Source organism: Leptonychotes weddellii, chromosome 7 (genome assembly GCF_054177405.1).
Source record: "Leptonychotes weddellii isolate Sample4059 chromosome 7, ASM5417740v2, whole genome shotgun sequence".
Lineage (NCBI taxonomy): Eukaryota > Metazoa > Chordata > Mammalia > Carnivora > Phocidae > Leptonychotes > Leptonychotes weddellii.
The window spans coordinates 104,444,914-104,459,099 of record NC_138375.1 but is presented as its reverse complement, the minus strand read 5'-3'; the positions used below and the strand labels follow the sequence as shown (position 1 = coordinate 104,459,099).

At 39.2% G+C, this 14,186-nt stretch overlaps 1 protein-coding gene across 1 annotated transcript; it reads left to right on the top strand.

Annotated features, from left to right (window-relative positions):
- SPINK14 (serine peptidase inhibitor Kazal type 14 (putative)) lies at positions 1 to 1,973 on the top strand. Its single transcript, XM_081825601.1, has 3 exons — positions 1 to 180; positions 417 to 553; positions 1,540 to 1,973. The coding sequence occupies exons 1-3, from the start codon at positions 1 to 3 to the stop codon at positions 1,583 to 1,585; spliced, it is 363 nt and encodes a 120-aa protein (XP_081681727.1). The 3' UTR covers positions 1,586 to 1,973.
- Positions 1,974 to 14,186: the final 12,213 nt, after the last annotated feature.

Genomic DNA, 14,186 nt, shown 5'->3' with positions numbered 1-14,186 from the left:
ATGGGTTTCAGTGAAACAGCTTCTCCAGTTATGGACTTTCAGGGGTTTTTTGCCCGGTTGGCACAGAACATCTCTAAGACTATTCCCATGTCTGATACTCTGGGAATAAAGGAGATTGAGAAAGAGGCTAAATTTCCCAAATACATCCTGTTTGTCCACTCGTCCCTTTCCCACCAGAAGGTAGCAGGCATCTGTGCCCTGTGACTGTCAGGAGCTCCTCACAAGGAGGGCATCGTGGTTGACAGATGGGGTAAACAGAAGTTCGGCCTCCGTGGCTTTGTGGAGGGGCAGCTGTAAGCTGTGTGACTGTAATGGGATCCTGACTGTGTTTAGATTTTCCTAATCAGGTCCAGATGTGACCTACCTGTCTGTGAGAGTGATTGTAATCATATCATTCTTTTTGACTGAAATTTCAGGTGAAATGTCCGTATAAGAAAGTAGACTTGAGTTGGTTCACTGGAACCGTGAACCCCTGCCCCGGTTTATATCAACCCATCTGTGGCACTAATTTTGTAACCTATGAAAACCCCTGCATCTTGTGTATTGAAAGCCTGTGAGTACTCTTTGGGGGGGTGGGAGGAAGAGAACAGAGACCTGCTTAGCCTACAGCAATGACCATGTACCTCTTCTACCAAGTACGTCAGCCTTGAAGCCAGGAATTTGCTCCAGTTTGCACAGATACTAATCAGTCCCCAATCAGAAGAGCATGTGGCAATAGAAAGCCCGCTGGGGTGGAAAGCAGACTCAGTGTACTCTGTGGTGTTTTGGGCCCTTCTGGCTGAGCCCTCACACTCCCATATGCCAGGCAATGTCCGTTCCCATAGGCCAAGTAAAGCTTCAGCGATTCCATTCAGCCCCGAAATTCTTTGACTGGAAGACGAACTGTGGTTTTGCCTTCTCTCAGATACCTTCAATCTCTTATGTGTCTGAAACTCTGAGCTAGGATGAGGTGACTGCAAAGTTTGGGTCCTTTTGCTAAGAGCCCGTGTTTAGGTTTTTGGGTTTATGGGACATGATTATTAGTGATTAGACACTGAGGTCTCCCAAAACCATGGCTTCAGCTTGAGCTCTGTGTAAGCCAGAGCAGTTCACAGGGAGTAAAATTCTCCTCGTGACATCAGACTGCAGCCCTCAACCCAACAATCATTTTGTAGTTTTGTACAAGGAGCAATGACAGGAATGCATAAACCCCACGTCATGCCAGCTCATGAAGAATTGGGCCAAAGCATGAGAGCGTTAAGAGAATAAGGCGAGGATTGATGTGCCTTAGAGAGCACAAGCTCAGGCCTGATTGAATGACTTATTTTAAAAGAGATTGTAGAATAGGTCATAATATCGTCCATGGCATCTTAGAACCATGGAAGGATAACTGGGTAGGAAATCCAGTAACCTGACTCTTGTATGTAGTCATTTCCCTTTGTGCTCTGGCTCTTAGTTTCCTTAAATATAAAATAAGGATGATAGATAAAATAATTTTTAAGGGTTTTTGTAGCTCTGACATTTTATTCACGAAATGTTGATTCTGCTTTTTTCCTTTAGGAAATCTCGGGGGAAAATTAGGTTTCAAAATGATGGAAAATGTTAGCTGAGTGGATTTGGACGCCCAAGAGGATATCTTTTCTCTCTCCATCATGACAATCCTTCTCTTGCCATTCTTCCCTCCTCCCATGTGATGGTGACAGAGACCTGCCCCTGCTGAGCTTGTATCAGATAACTGAGGGCTCCTTAGAGCTCTTCTCTTCCTAATAAATAAACTTTTCGGAAAGCCTGACTTAACTTGGTCCTCAGATCTGTGTCTCAGTTCTCAGAAATAGAACAAAATTAACATTTGAGCCAAAGGTCAAGGACAAGTATTGGGATTCATCAGCTCCTAATACTGTGAACAGTGAAATAATCTATAATACAAATGCTCCAAGTTGTCTTCCAAGGAACACAACAGAAAGTTCTTCTATATTTCTATGGCATTTCTTAAAAACCAGTTCCTAGGAACTATGGAGCACTGTGCTCTTCCTGGCCATTCTTACCGCCCCCTTGCTGCAAGCCCCTCGTTAAACAAACTCACTTTTAGACTCAGCATTGAGACAAGAGGCATTTACACACACCCAGTCCACGGACCCCACTTTTCTCCATAGAAGGAGGCCTACATCAGTGGCGTCCATGAATGTCCCATTAGTTTTTTTTTTTTTTTAATTCTCTTGACACATTTTAACCTCTGAAACCTATCGGGACACATTTTTCTTTGGGTTATATTTCTTCTGTGTATATGTACATTCCTAATATGGAGAGAAGACTAATACACACTAATATGCTCCCTTCCTCTCAGCCAGCTTGCTCCCTGCTGGCTTGGGAAAAGCATCTCTTCTGCCTCTGAATATTCTTGTAAGACTGTGGTCAAGAGCACTTATCTGTTCGGTTAGTTCTTTGACCTTGACTACTATGCCAATTATAAGGCAGACACAGGGCTCCAGCAAAAAAGGGAAAAATCACCTTTGGCCTATCATCTTTAGACTACGAAAAGCAAATTGCTCTGGGGGAAATGAGATATTCTCCATCTTGATGGTATGTCTATTTCTACTCTTCTAAGTGCCGGGGGGTACAGGAACAGCAAGAACTGCAGGGAGGATTGTTTTCTAACACTATTGCTTTGACTTCATGTTTACAAATCTCTTCTCTTGTAATGATTAAACTGTCATGGGTGTCATGCAGTAGATATTTCATCTCAAACATTTTCATCTCTACAAGTTTGATCTATCTTTCGTGTTTCTAACTTTTTTGCCATCTGGAATATAGTTTAAATAACTATTTTTATGACTGCTAATTCAAATATTTGTGTCAATTCTGGGATGGTTGATTTTCTTCTCATGATGGATGACATCCGAAGATATGAATTTTTGTGAATGAATTTATGAACTCATAATTTTATTAATTTTATCTTGTTTTGTTCTGAATATTTTGATATTTGTAGAAATAGTCTTGAGCTTTGTTCTGAGACACGGAACAGTTACTTGGGAACAGTTTGACCCTCTAGGATATTACTGGGATATTACTTTTAAGAGTTGTTAGGTGGGACCAGTGCATTATTCACTAAGTGGCTAACTGTTGCTCGTTACTGAGGCAAGCTCCTCTTGGGTACTCCACTCAATGTTCCATGAATTTTAAGTTTTTCTAGTGTGGCTAACAGGAACAGGCACTATTACAAGCCCTATATGAGATCTGGGCTCTGTTATCGCTAATCCTCTCTGGTTCTTTCTTGGCTTTGGGTAGTTTCCTCACACACGAGCACCAATCAGCGATATGCTGAGCTTTCTGTCCAGCTCTTTCATGCTGTGGTCCTCCGAACTATAGCCACATTGGTCTCTCTCCTCTCAGCTCTCTGTCTCCTCAATTCAGGGAATCCACTTGCTCCATCTGGGCTCCTCTTTCCTGTTCTGGAAATCTCTTACAATGCTGAAACCAAGATCAGTCATGGAGCTCACCATATTTATTTCTCATCTCTCTGGAATCGGCGTCCTTCAGTGCCTGATGTCTAGTATCATTGTTTCATATATTTTGCCTGATTTTTTGTTGTCTTTTCAAGTAGGAGGTATATCTGTTTACTACCTATTATCTGAAGGTAGAAATCAGCTTTATCTTTATCATTGTACTTAGATTTTCCTCTGATACCTTCTGAAGTCTAGAGTACGTTAGTCAATGTATTTAGTAGTCATTATTCTACTGTTTTAAAGAATTCCTGTGGCACCTGGGTGGCTCAATCGGTTAAGTGACTGACTCTTGATTTGGGTTCAGGTCATGCTCTTAGAGTCCTAAGATCAAGCCCCACATGGGGCTCCGTGCTCCGTGGGGAGTCTGCTTGAGGATTCTCTTTCTCCCTCTCTCTCTGCCCTTCCCTCCGCCCAAGCATGTGCTCTCTCTCTCTCTCTAAAATAAATAAATAAATCTTTTAAAAAACAACAACAACAATTCCAAAGGATAAGACTTGTGTTCTGTAATAATAGAAAATTTTTCGGTGGATAATAAAGCATTTACTTAGATGTACTATTCACAACAGTAAAAGGGACTTTAATAATGACATTTTTCTGTCATTTGACAGTAGACGTTTCCAAAGAAGGAAAGGAGGGCAGCATATTTATCTAAATACAGAACCTCCCTCCTTTCAGCACAACCTCTACACGCTGCCCATTGCTGCACGTATCCTCTCACTGCCAACAAGAAAGGAGCTTCCCCCCTAGCGTTCCTCGCTCTGGCCACCACTGCCTGAGCTCGCTCTCCCTCTCTGGCAGCTGTTTTGAATTGTGAACTCCCTCTGTCACATTCCCTTTATTTTGTATTCTCTAGTTGTTTATCCATCCCAGGTTTCTCTCATTGCTATCTTCTCTTTCCACACCTTTCTCTACTTGATGATCCCGCTCACCTCCGTAATCACTCTATTATCTATATGCTTACAACTTACACGTTCGCATGATCAGGCTGTATCCATAAACTTAGTATCAAATACTACATATCTGAATTTCATGGGCTCATAGAATCTTTAAAATCAATAGAGCTAATCTGAGTCCTATTTTTTCTTTCTAAATGTACTCCTCCATGTGTTTTGGTTTAATTAAAGTCAACATCATATTCTCTCATTTCTCGCTCAAACTCAATTTCAACATGCAACTTTTATATACTTCTTATTTCATCCTACATATAAATTAAACCCATGAATATTTATTTAGTGCAAGTCTTCATGTTTTAGTGGGTTGTTTTTATATTCTTCTTAACTATTACCTCCATTCTATTCTCTTAACCATAATCCTGCCTCCCTCCTAGAAGCATTTAAACGCGATGTGTTAAAAAAAAAAAACATTATCTTTTGTGAGTTACAATGCAAACAAATATCCTAGTATGACTTGTAAGACATTTATTTCTTTTTTTTTTTTAAGATTTTATTTATTTATTTGAGAGAGAGAGAATGAGAGACAGAGAGCATGAGAGGGAGGAGGGTCAGAGGGAGAAGCAGACTCCCTGCCGAGCAGGGAGCCCGATGCGGGACTCGATCCTGTGACTCCAGGATCATGACCTGAGCCAAAGGCAGTCGCTTAACCAACTGAGCCACCCAGGCGCCCCTAAGATATTTATTTCATCTGCCACAGGCACAGCCTAAAGCCTGACCTCACTCATAATGAGCTTGTAACAACCCTATTTGACCAGAAGGTGGCAGTAAAGCACCGCTGTTTAAACCAGTAACTGCGCAGCCCTATGGCCAGCTCAAACTGTTCCCCCCACTTTTTTTTTATTTTATTATGTTATGTTAGTCACCATACAGTACATCATTAGTTTTTGATGTTCCCCTTAATTAGGTTCAGAAACAGGGATTCCTATGCAGACAGTGAAGGAGGGCTCTGTTGCTTCTACCTAAGGTTTTGCCCGCATTTGTTACTCACCTGGACATCCTTATTTAAACTTTTTTAGAGCGTCACTTCTCCTTAAAATCAAGCAAAACATTCCTCTCTCAATAACTTATTAACTGCCCGCAATTTACTTAGCTATACAAGATATGTATTGTAGTTCCAAGGACCTTTAGTTCACATTAGCAACAGGTGTTTCGAATTCCTAAAGTAATTAGTATGAAGGCAGAAACACATTTTGCAGGCAAGATTTTTTCAATTAAGATTTACTTTTCTGTATTTCAATTAGGATTTACTTTTCTGTATTTCAAAGCAAAATAATTTTAAAATACAAATTTAAAATTTAAATTAAAGGAAATGAACCATGGTGTAAGGTGGTCTTATTGTTTGCATGGTATTTCAATGAACATCTTTGGCTTCCTATACATACCCATACTCCAAGTAATTCTTAATTTTTGTATATATATATAGGTATATACATATATATATAGATATATATGTATATACCTATATATATATACAAAGGAACGTTAGTCATAAGAAAATGAAATCTTGGGACGCCTGGGTGGCTCAGTCGGTTAAGTGGCTGCCTTCAGCTTAGGTCATGATCCCGGGATCCCTGCTCAGTGGGGGGCCTGCTTCTCCCTCTACCTGCCGCTCCCCCTGCTGTGCTCTCTCTGTCTCTCTGTCAAATAAATAAAATCTTTAAAAAAAATAAAAAGTAATAAAATGAAATGGAAAAAGTAAAATGTATGCCAGCCTCTAATTATAATACAGCCCAAAAAATTGAAGAAAGCAACATGTTATATGAAAGAAACATGATAAAGACTGTCTGAAAGTAAATAAAATCCAAGGAACCAAATTATATTTTTCTTAAGTAAAAGAACAGGATTTATTATAACATCAAATCAAAAACTGGATAATGAAAAAACTACTGAAATGTGAAGAAAAATGGAGACAATGAAAAATCTATTAGCTTTTTGATAACTTCTTTATTTTGCACATTTTTCCATTGGGCTGTTGTATTTTTCTTATCTATCGAAGTTCTTCACGTATTTCTTGAGCCACTTGTCGGATACGTGTATCGGAAATATTTTCTTTTAGTAGGTAGTTTTCCTTTTACTCTACTAGTTTTACTAGTTTAATTTACTAATTTTCTAAAATTTTGATTAATATTAATCTTAATATTGCACAGTTTACCATACTTTTATTTATGCTTCGTGTTTTTTTTTTTTTTACTATTGCACTACTGGGTACTTACCCAAAGAAAACAAAAACACTAATTCAAAGGGATACATGCACCACCCTTATGTTTATAGCAGCATTATTCACAATAGCCAAACTATGGAAGCAGCCCAAGTGTCCATTGATTGATCAATGGATAAAGAAAATGTTGTATATATATACAATGGAATCTTAGCCATCAGAAAGAATGAAATCTTGCCATTTGCAACAACATAGATGGAGCTAGGACTATAATGCTAAGCGAAATAAGTCAGAGAAAGACAAATACCATATGATTTCACTCACATGTGGAATTTAAGAAACAAGACAAGCAAGCAAAGGGGAAAAAAAGAGGGGAGGGGAGACCCAAAGAAAGCCAGAATCAAGAGGTAGACTCAACTGACTGAGGACCCAGGTGCCCTTCTTTTGATTTTCTAAGTGCTCTTTTACTCAGATTACTCTGTACCCTGTGGGTGATTATAGTGCTGTGTTTAGGAGAAGATAGGATTTGCAAGAGTCGTAAGGCATTGTGATTCTTTAACATATGAAATAGTTGTGAAAGCCTCTCTCTGAATCAAATTTGTACCTAGACTTCTCCTTATTCTCGTGGTTTGATAGATGTCTAGAGAAATAAAATGACTTGTTTCTTGCCTGCAAAATGTGTTTCTACCTTCATAATAATTACTTCAGGAATTCGAAACACCTGTTGCTAATGTGAACTAAAGGTCCTTGGAACTACAATACATATCTTGTATAGCTAAGTAAATTGCAGGCAGTTAATAAGTTATTGAGAGAGGAACAAGGAAGAAAAGTGAGGAAAAGAAGAGGAGAGAAAAGAAAAAGTATTATGAATGTGTTAAAATACATAAATGGGGAAATGATTCAAAGGGAGGGTGAGTTGGGGTGTCTAGTGTGCAGACTGAGGAAGCTGATAGCTCTGCTTCTATTTTGATGAAGTGGCTTCTGGAATATTTTATATTTTACAATATATATAAGATTATATATACAGGAATATTATGTGTACGTGCATGTATAGGTAGTTACAGGTAGGAAACTTTATGAAAAACAGAACATTTGGAAATTGTATAGAAAAACTTGATCAAAACAATGAAAGTACTAAATTATTCCATTTTTAAAAGGTGAAACTGCGGGGGCACCTGGCTGGCTCGGTAGGCGGAGCATGTGTCTCCTGAACTTGGGGTTCTAGGTTCCAGCCCCACACTGGGTGTAGAGATTACTTTAAAAAATAAAATCTTTTTTGGGGGGCACGTGGGTGGCTCAGTCGGTTAAGCGTCTGCCTTTGGCCCAGGTCATGATCCCAGCGTCCTGGGATGGAGCCCCACATCGGACTCCCTGCTCAGCGGGAAGCCTGCTTCTCCCTCTCCCACTCACCCTGCTTGTGTTCCCTCTCTCACTGTCCCTCTCTCTGTCAAATAAATAAATAAAATCTTAAAAAAAAAAAGTCTGAGATGAACACTCATCCATAATGATACTGCCAATCAAATAAAAAGACATGGAAAAGATGCAGATTCTGTAGCAATCAAGAGGAATTTAGTTTTTGGTATATCTTAGGAGCAAGGACTATCAAATAGAAAGCATTTATACACTGACATGACTAAACAATTCTTCTTAATTTCTTTTTTTGTTGAAAGACTTGTATGACCAAAAGTAAGAATGGAATGCGTACGTTGCTGTGGTGAGGGCCTTGCTCAATTTCCTCAGTTTGCCAAACATTTCCTGGCATTGAGAGAGGGACACAGGAGATGGCTCTTAAGGAAAGATGAATATAATATCAAAGCGAGATTTTCACATGTGTGTGTAATAATAACTTAGCTCCAAGGATTACACATTTATTCAACCTCCTCCTACATCAACATTCCAAGGGAAATTACGATTGTTAGCATCGTGACTAAGTTTTAGGAGAGAAAATGTCCCCTATTGCAGGGTTGCGTCCTAATGAGTCAAGCAGAAATTTTGCATCTTGGGCGCCTGGGTGGCTCAGTTGGTTAAGCGACTGCCTTCGGCTCAGGTCATGATCCTGGAGTCCCGGGATCGAGGCCCACATCGGGCTCCCTGCTTGGCAGGGAGTCTGCTTCTCCCTCTGACCCTCCCCCCTCTCATGCTCTCTCTCTCTCATTCTCTCTCTCAAATAAATAAATAAAATCTTTAAAAAAATTTTAAAAAAAAGAAATTTTGCATCTTATTTTCAGTGAAGCTCGGAAGAGTTCATTCTTACAGAATAACTCCTGAGTAGGAGGGGGGAAGTCACGATACCCTTCACAGGAGCATCTACTACACTTTCTTAACACATTTGTTGAGGGACTACCTATTTTGTCTTCCACATAAGAATTCTATGCAAGCTGATATTGTGTCAATGTAGTGCCCTTTGGGCCGTTTCTAGGAAATACAAGGTGTTTTATATCCATTATTAAGCTATTTACAATTGCACATGGTTGTAGCACATGTAAAATGAGATAGTACTTCACCTGTTGATAAGTACCTCACAGAACTGTGAGATTCAAAATGAGACAACCCAACCAATGGCTTTTTTAATTTAATTTTTTTTTCATCATGGTAAGTATACTCTTTAATCCCCATCACCTATTTCACCCATCCCCCACCCACCTGACCTCTAGTAACCATCAGCTTGTTGTCTTTAGTTAAGAGTCTGTTTCTTAGTTATCATATGGTTTTACTCATACGTGGAACATAAGGAATAGTACAGAGGACGTAGGGGAAGGGAGGGAAAACTGAATGGCAAGAAATCAGAGAGCGAGACAAACCATGAGAGACTCTGGACTCTGGGAACCAAACTGAGGGTTACAGAAGGGAGGGGTTGGGGGATGGGGTAACCAGCTGATGGGTATTAAGGAGGGCACGTGTGGTGATGAGCACTGGGTGTTATACACAACTAATGAATCGTTGAACACTACATCAAAAACTTGATGTACTATATGTTGGCTAATTGAACATAATAATAAAAAAATAAATAAATAGTCTTTCTTGGTTTGTCTCTCTTTTTTTTCTTTGCTTCTTTGTTTCTTAAATACCACATACAAGTGAAACATGGTATTTGTTTTTCTCTGTCTGACTTATTTTGCTTAGCAGTATACTCTCTAGTTCCATCCGTGTTGTTGCAAATGGAAGATTTCATTTTTTATGGCTGAATAATATTCATTGTAAGTATATACCATATCTTCTTTAACCATTCATCTATTGATGGACACTTGGGCTGCTTCCATAGTTTGGATATTGTAAATAATGCTACAATAAACATAGGGTTGCATGTATCCTTTTGAATTAGTGTTTTTGTATTTTGGGAATGAATACCCATTAGTATGATTATTGGATCATAGGGTGATTCTATTTTTAATTTTTTTGAGGAAACTCCGTATTGTTTTCCACAGTGGTTGCACCAGTCTGCATTCCCACCAACAGTGCACAAAGGGTTCCTTTTTCTCCGCATCCTCACCAGCACTTGTTGTTTCTTGTGGTTTTGATTTTTTTGTGCTTTTTTTCAAATGACATACATAAAGAAAGGTGAGTGCATAAGAATACCTTTTTTTATGGAGAAAGAGACAAAATAGCAGCTGTTCTACTTTTCTCACATTTTCACAAGTATTCTTGTGTTCTGAAATGTGGTGTTAGGTCTGAGCTACAACTCCTGTCTAAAATATTCAAACTCAAATCATTCAGCTGTGACAACCAGAGCACCAAATCTGATTTTTTTCAAAACACAAATAGTTGAGATAACAGAAATAATTAAAATAGCAATCATTACAATAAACATAATACTGGAATCTCTCCTTGTACAAAAAAAGATGAAAACTGTTAAAAAGTCACATTACAAAAGCAATATAAAGATTTAACAAAAATTGAAAAACACCAAGTATGTCAAAACTATAACCATCAAATGGGAAAAGGAAATAAAGTGCAGATCATTAAGGTCAAAGTTAAGCAAAGCTGAATTCAAGTCAGAAAGCACTTCGTGTGTCTTGTTCAACATCCCCACTCTCAGAAACTTCCTCCTTGAGAAAGTAGAAGCAATCCTGAGAGACCGTGCTAGCCTCCCACCACCAACCTGCAGACTCTACTCTCTCTCATTACTGTGGTAGAACCCTCTACCCAATCCTGAAATTTTCCTTCTTTTATTGAAAGAAAGAAGATCTCAAGTCAATGACTTCAAATTCCACTTTGAGAAACTAGAAAAATAAGAGAAAATAAATAAAAAATAAGTATAACAAAGGAAATCATAAATATCAAAGTAGAAGATAATGAAGCAAAAAAAAAATCAGTATAGAAAAATCAGCAAAACCAAAAGCTAGTTCTTTGAGAAGATTAATAAAACTGGTAAAACTCTAGTCCACCTGACTGAAAACAAAAAGAGAGAAGACATGAATGACCAATATGAAGAATGATAGCAATAACGTGTTGTTGAAAATGGCAGGATTTCCTTCTTTTTTAAGACTGAATAACATTCCATTATAATTAATCCTTACTTCAGTGTACACATCAATAACATTTCAAGTGATTAAACACTCCCTCCTCTAAAAAGTACATCTGTCCCCCATTACACTTCCAAGATGCTCCATCTCAACTTCTGTGAGTCCCCTTCCTTGTGTGGCAATTGCAGATTTTCAGCCTTTGGACCCATTCTGGATTTTACCCATACTTCTTCTCTTAGTGATCTCCCCCACTACCAGATTTGTACCTCCAATCTGCACTTCTTCCCCGAAATCCAGAGTCTTGTATACAACAGCGCACTCAACACTTTTACTTGAGTATCTAATCAGAATCTCAAAATTATGGTGTCCCACACAGATCTCCTGACATTCTTTCCCTCCACAATTGTTTCTTCCTCATTGCTCACCAGCTCGTAAAATGGTAACTCCAGTCTTCCCAGTCGTTAAGCCAAAAACCTTATAATCATCTTTACCACACTCTTTTTCTCACACCCAGCATCTGATCCATCAGCAAAGTCTTTTGGCTCCATCTTCAAAATACACCCCAAAGCGAACCACTTTTCATCACCTCCCTGTTAATTCCCCAGTGTGGCCCCTGTCTTATTTCACTTGAATTATTACAATAATTACCACCCTTGCTTCCACTCTTTCAGTATGCATTCAACATTCAGCATTACATGTCAGCATGATATGTTCAGCCAGAATAATTCAGTCTAAATACACTTTTTATCATGCCATTTCCTTCATTATAGATCTCCAGGAATCAGGCACAAGTTGCTAGTTTTTGATAAAGGCCCCACACTGCTATCTGGGAGTAATTGTTTTCAGTCCTGTCCTCTGGTCTCTTGGTTATTCGCTCTGAGTTACCTTCCCCTGCCCCCATCAAAAACACACACCCCATAAAACATGGCCTGTGTTTACAGCTGAGTGGTTTTCTGAGCCTGCCTCCTGTCCATAGATGTTTTGTATCATATTGCTCAAAACGTGGCCTCTTCATTTCTTACTGTCTCTTTCAATCTAGGCTTGTTTAATTTCTTCAAAAATGTTTTGGGTTCTTTATGCATCATTTTGCCTAACACTTTATTGAACAAAAGGCACACTTCAAATCTATTGAACATGCGCACCAAGAAGGAACATCCTAAGAGCAGGCATTCCAAGACAGCCAGGTGCACACTGTGGAGACTTATATGACCTACCCTCAGAGCTTACACAGCCTTACTTCTGGCATACTCCACTGACCGGCAAAATCCCAAACCTGCCCAGGTTGAAGGAGATGGACTATGGACCTTATTGTTTGATGGGAAGAGTGTGAACAGCTTTGAGACTGGGTTTTACAACTGTCACACTGTGATGAAGCAAGAGCTACCCCAGATGCCTCCTGAGCCTGTCATTCTGGGGGAAAAGATTGGAAGGAGTCACAGTGAGAGTATATTCCAGTTTTTCTTTTCTTTTTTTTTTTTTTTTGTTTAAGATTTTATTTATTTATTTTCTTTGAGAGAGAGAGAGAGAGACTGTGGGCAGGGGAAGGGGCAGAAGGAGAGGGAGAGAGAGAATCTCAAGTAGACCCATGCTGAGCACAGAGACCCATGCGGGGCTGGATCTCGTGACCCTGAGATCATGATCCTAATTGAAACCAAGAGTTGGATGCTTAACTGACTGAGCCACCCAGGAGCCCCCTGGTTTTGTTTTCTTATTTTAACATATGATGAAAAAGACGTGAGTTGAAAAAAGTATTTGGAGGCTTACTAGTAGAAATTAAAGGGAACATAGAGAACACCTAGATATGTGAGGCTTCTGAGGAAAGTAAAAAGCTTTTTGCCTTCACCTCTCAAGGTAAGAAACAGACTGAAAAAACCCATTAGTAACGAAAGTCACGTGCATTTTCTCCATTGAAAAAAGTCATTCAGGTTTGTTGCCAAGATCATATTAAAGATGTTACTTTCCCACCTACGCTCATTATTTCAGATGGCCACAAATTCCATCCTTAAATGTAGAGCTAGAGAATGGAGATCAAGAAAGAAAAGACTTAAGGTAGGCCTTAGAACTACAGCAATAGGAAAGGATTCTGAATGTAGTCCCCAAAATTGAAACAAGTAAAAGAAATAGTTCAGGAAACTTCTAAATTTTGAGGATTTGTATTGCTGGAGAAACTATTTTTTTCTTCTTCTTTTTTCTTTTTTTTCAAAGTGGAATTGCCAGAGAAACTAGAAGCCAAGATAAAAAACCACTTACCTTAAATAAACTTTAAGCCCCTGAACTGGACCATGAAGTAGTTTGAAAGTAGTGTAGCCCCAGGGTTAAATGTGTTTCCAAACTCTTAGACTGGTCCTTGAAAGAAGAAAGGGAAATAAGATCCTATCAGAGGGCAGAGCCAGAAACTGCAAAGAACTGGGGAAAAGGACATTCTCTAGGTAATAAAATCAGAGTATTATCAAAGAATGTGCCCCATTACCAGAGCAGGAGACTTCACTAAGCCCAGGGAAGCAGATTTTGTCAGTGCTGTGTTCCAGTGATGGGCTTGTGCATCTCATTGCTCTTGTTTTCCAAATGGGAGCCTGAATTGTGGTGACCCTGTGCGAACTCCTCCATTATGTATTAGTATAGGAGAGGAAATAGGGGCTGGCAGCATTCCTTACAATATGGGTCGCCATAAAAAGCTACTCTCAGAAATCAGGACTTTTTGCTGGTTGCAATGACTGGATAGCATTTTGGATTGCCTCTCGTGAGAAGTCAAGTGTGTATGTCTTAAGATTGGGAAGAGGAGTGTGCATGGTTATCTCGGAGCCAGGGGGACAAGTTATCTACAAAATTCATACCCCACCAATAGAATATAGAATCATTGCTAGGAAGTGAAAGCCCAACAAGGAAATTGGTTTTTCCACCCTTGTTGCATGTAAGTGTGATCATGTGACTAGTTCTCAGCAATGGTGTGTGACGTTTCACTTTTAAGCCAAGTTGGTGAAGAATCATGTGTGAACTCTTCACTATATTTTTCTTTTTTTTTTTTTAAAGACTGTGTTTATCTATTTTAGAGAGAGAGAGAGAGACAGCATGAGCAGGCAGGGCAGAGGGAGAGGGAGAGAGAATCTCAAGCAGACTCTGTGCTGAGCAT

Coding starts and splice junctions, on each gene's coding strand:
- SPINK14 (XM_081825601.1), top strand. CDS start 1: ATGGGTTTCAGTGAAACAGCTTCTCCAGTTATGGACTTTCAGGGGTTT. Junction 181..416: donor CGTCCCTTTCCCACCAGAAG/GTAGCAGGCATC, acceptor CTGAAATTTCAG/GTGAAATGTCCGTATAAGAA. Junction 554..1,539: donor ATCTTGTGTATTGAAAGCCT/GTGAGTACTCTT, acceptor TTTTTCCTTTAG/GAAATCTCGGGGGAAAATTA.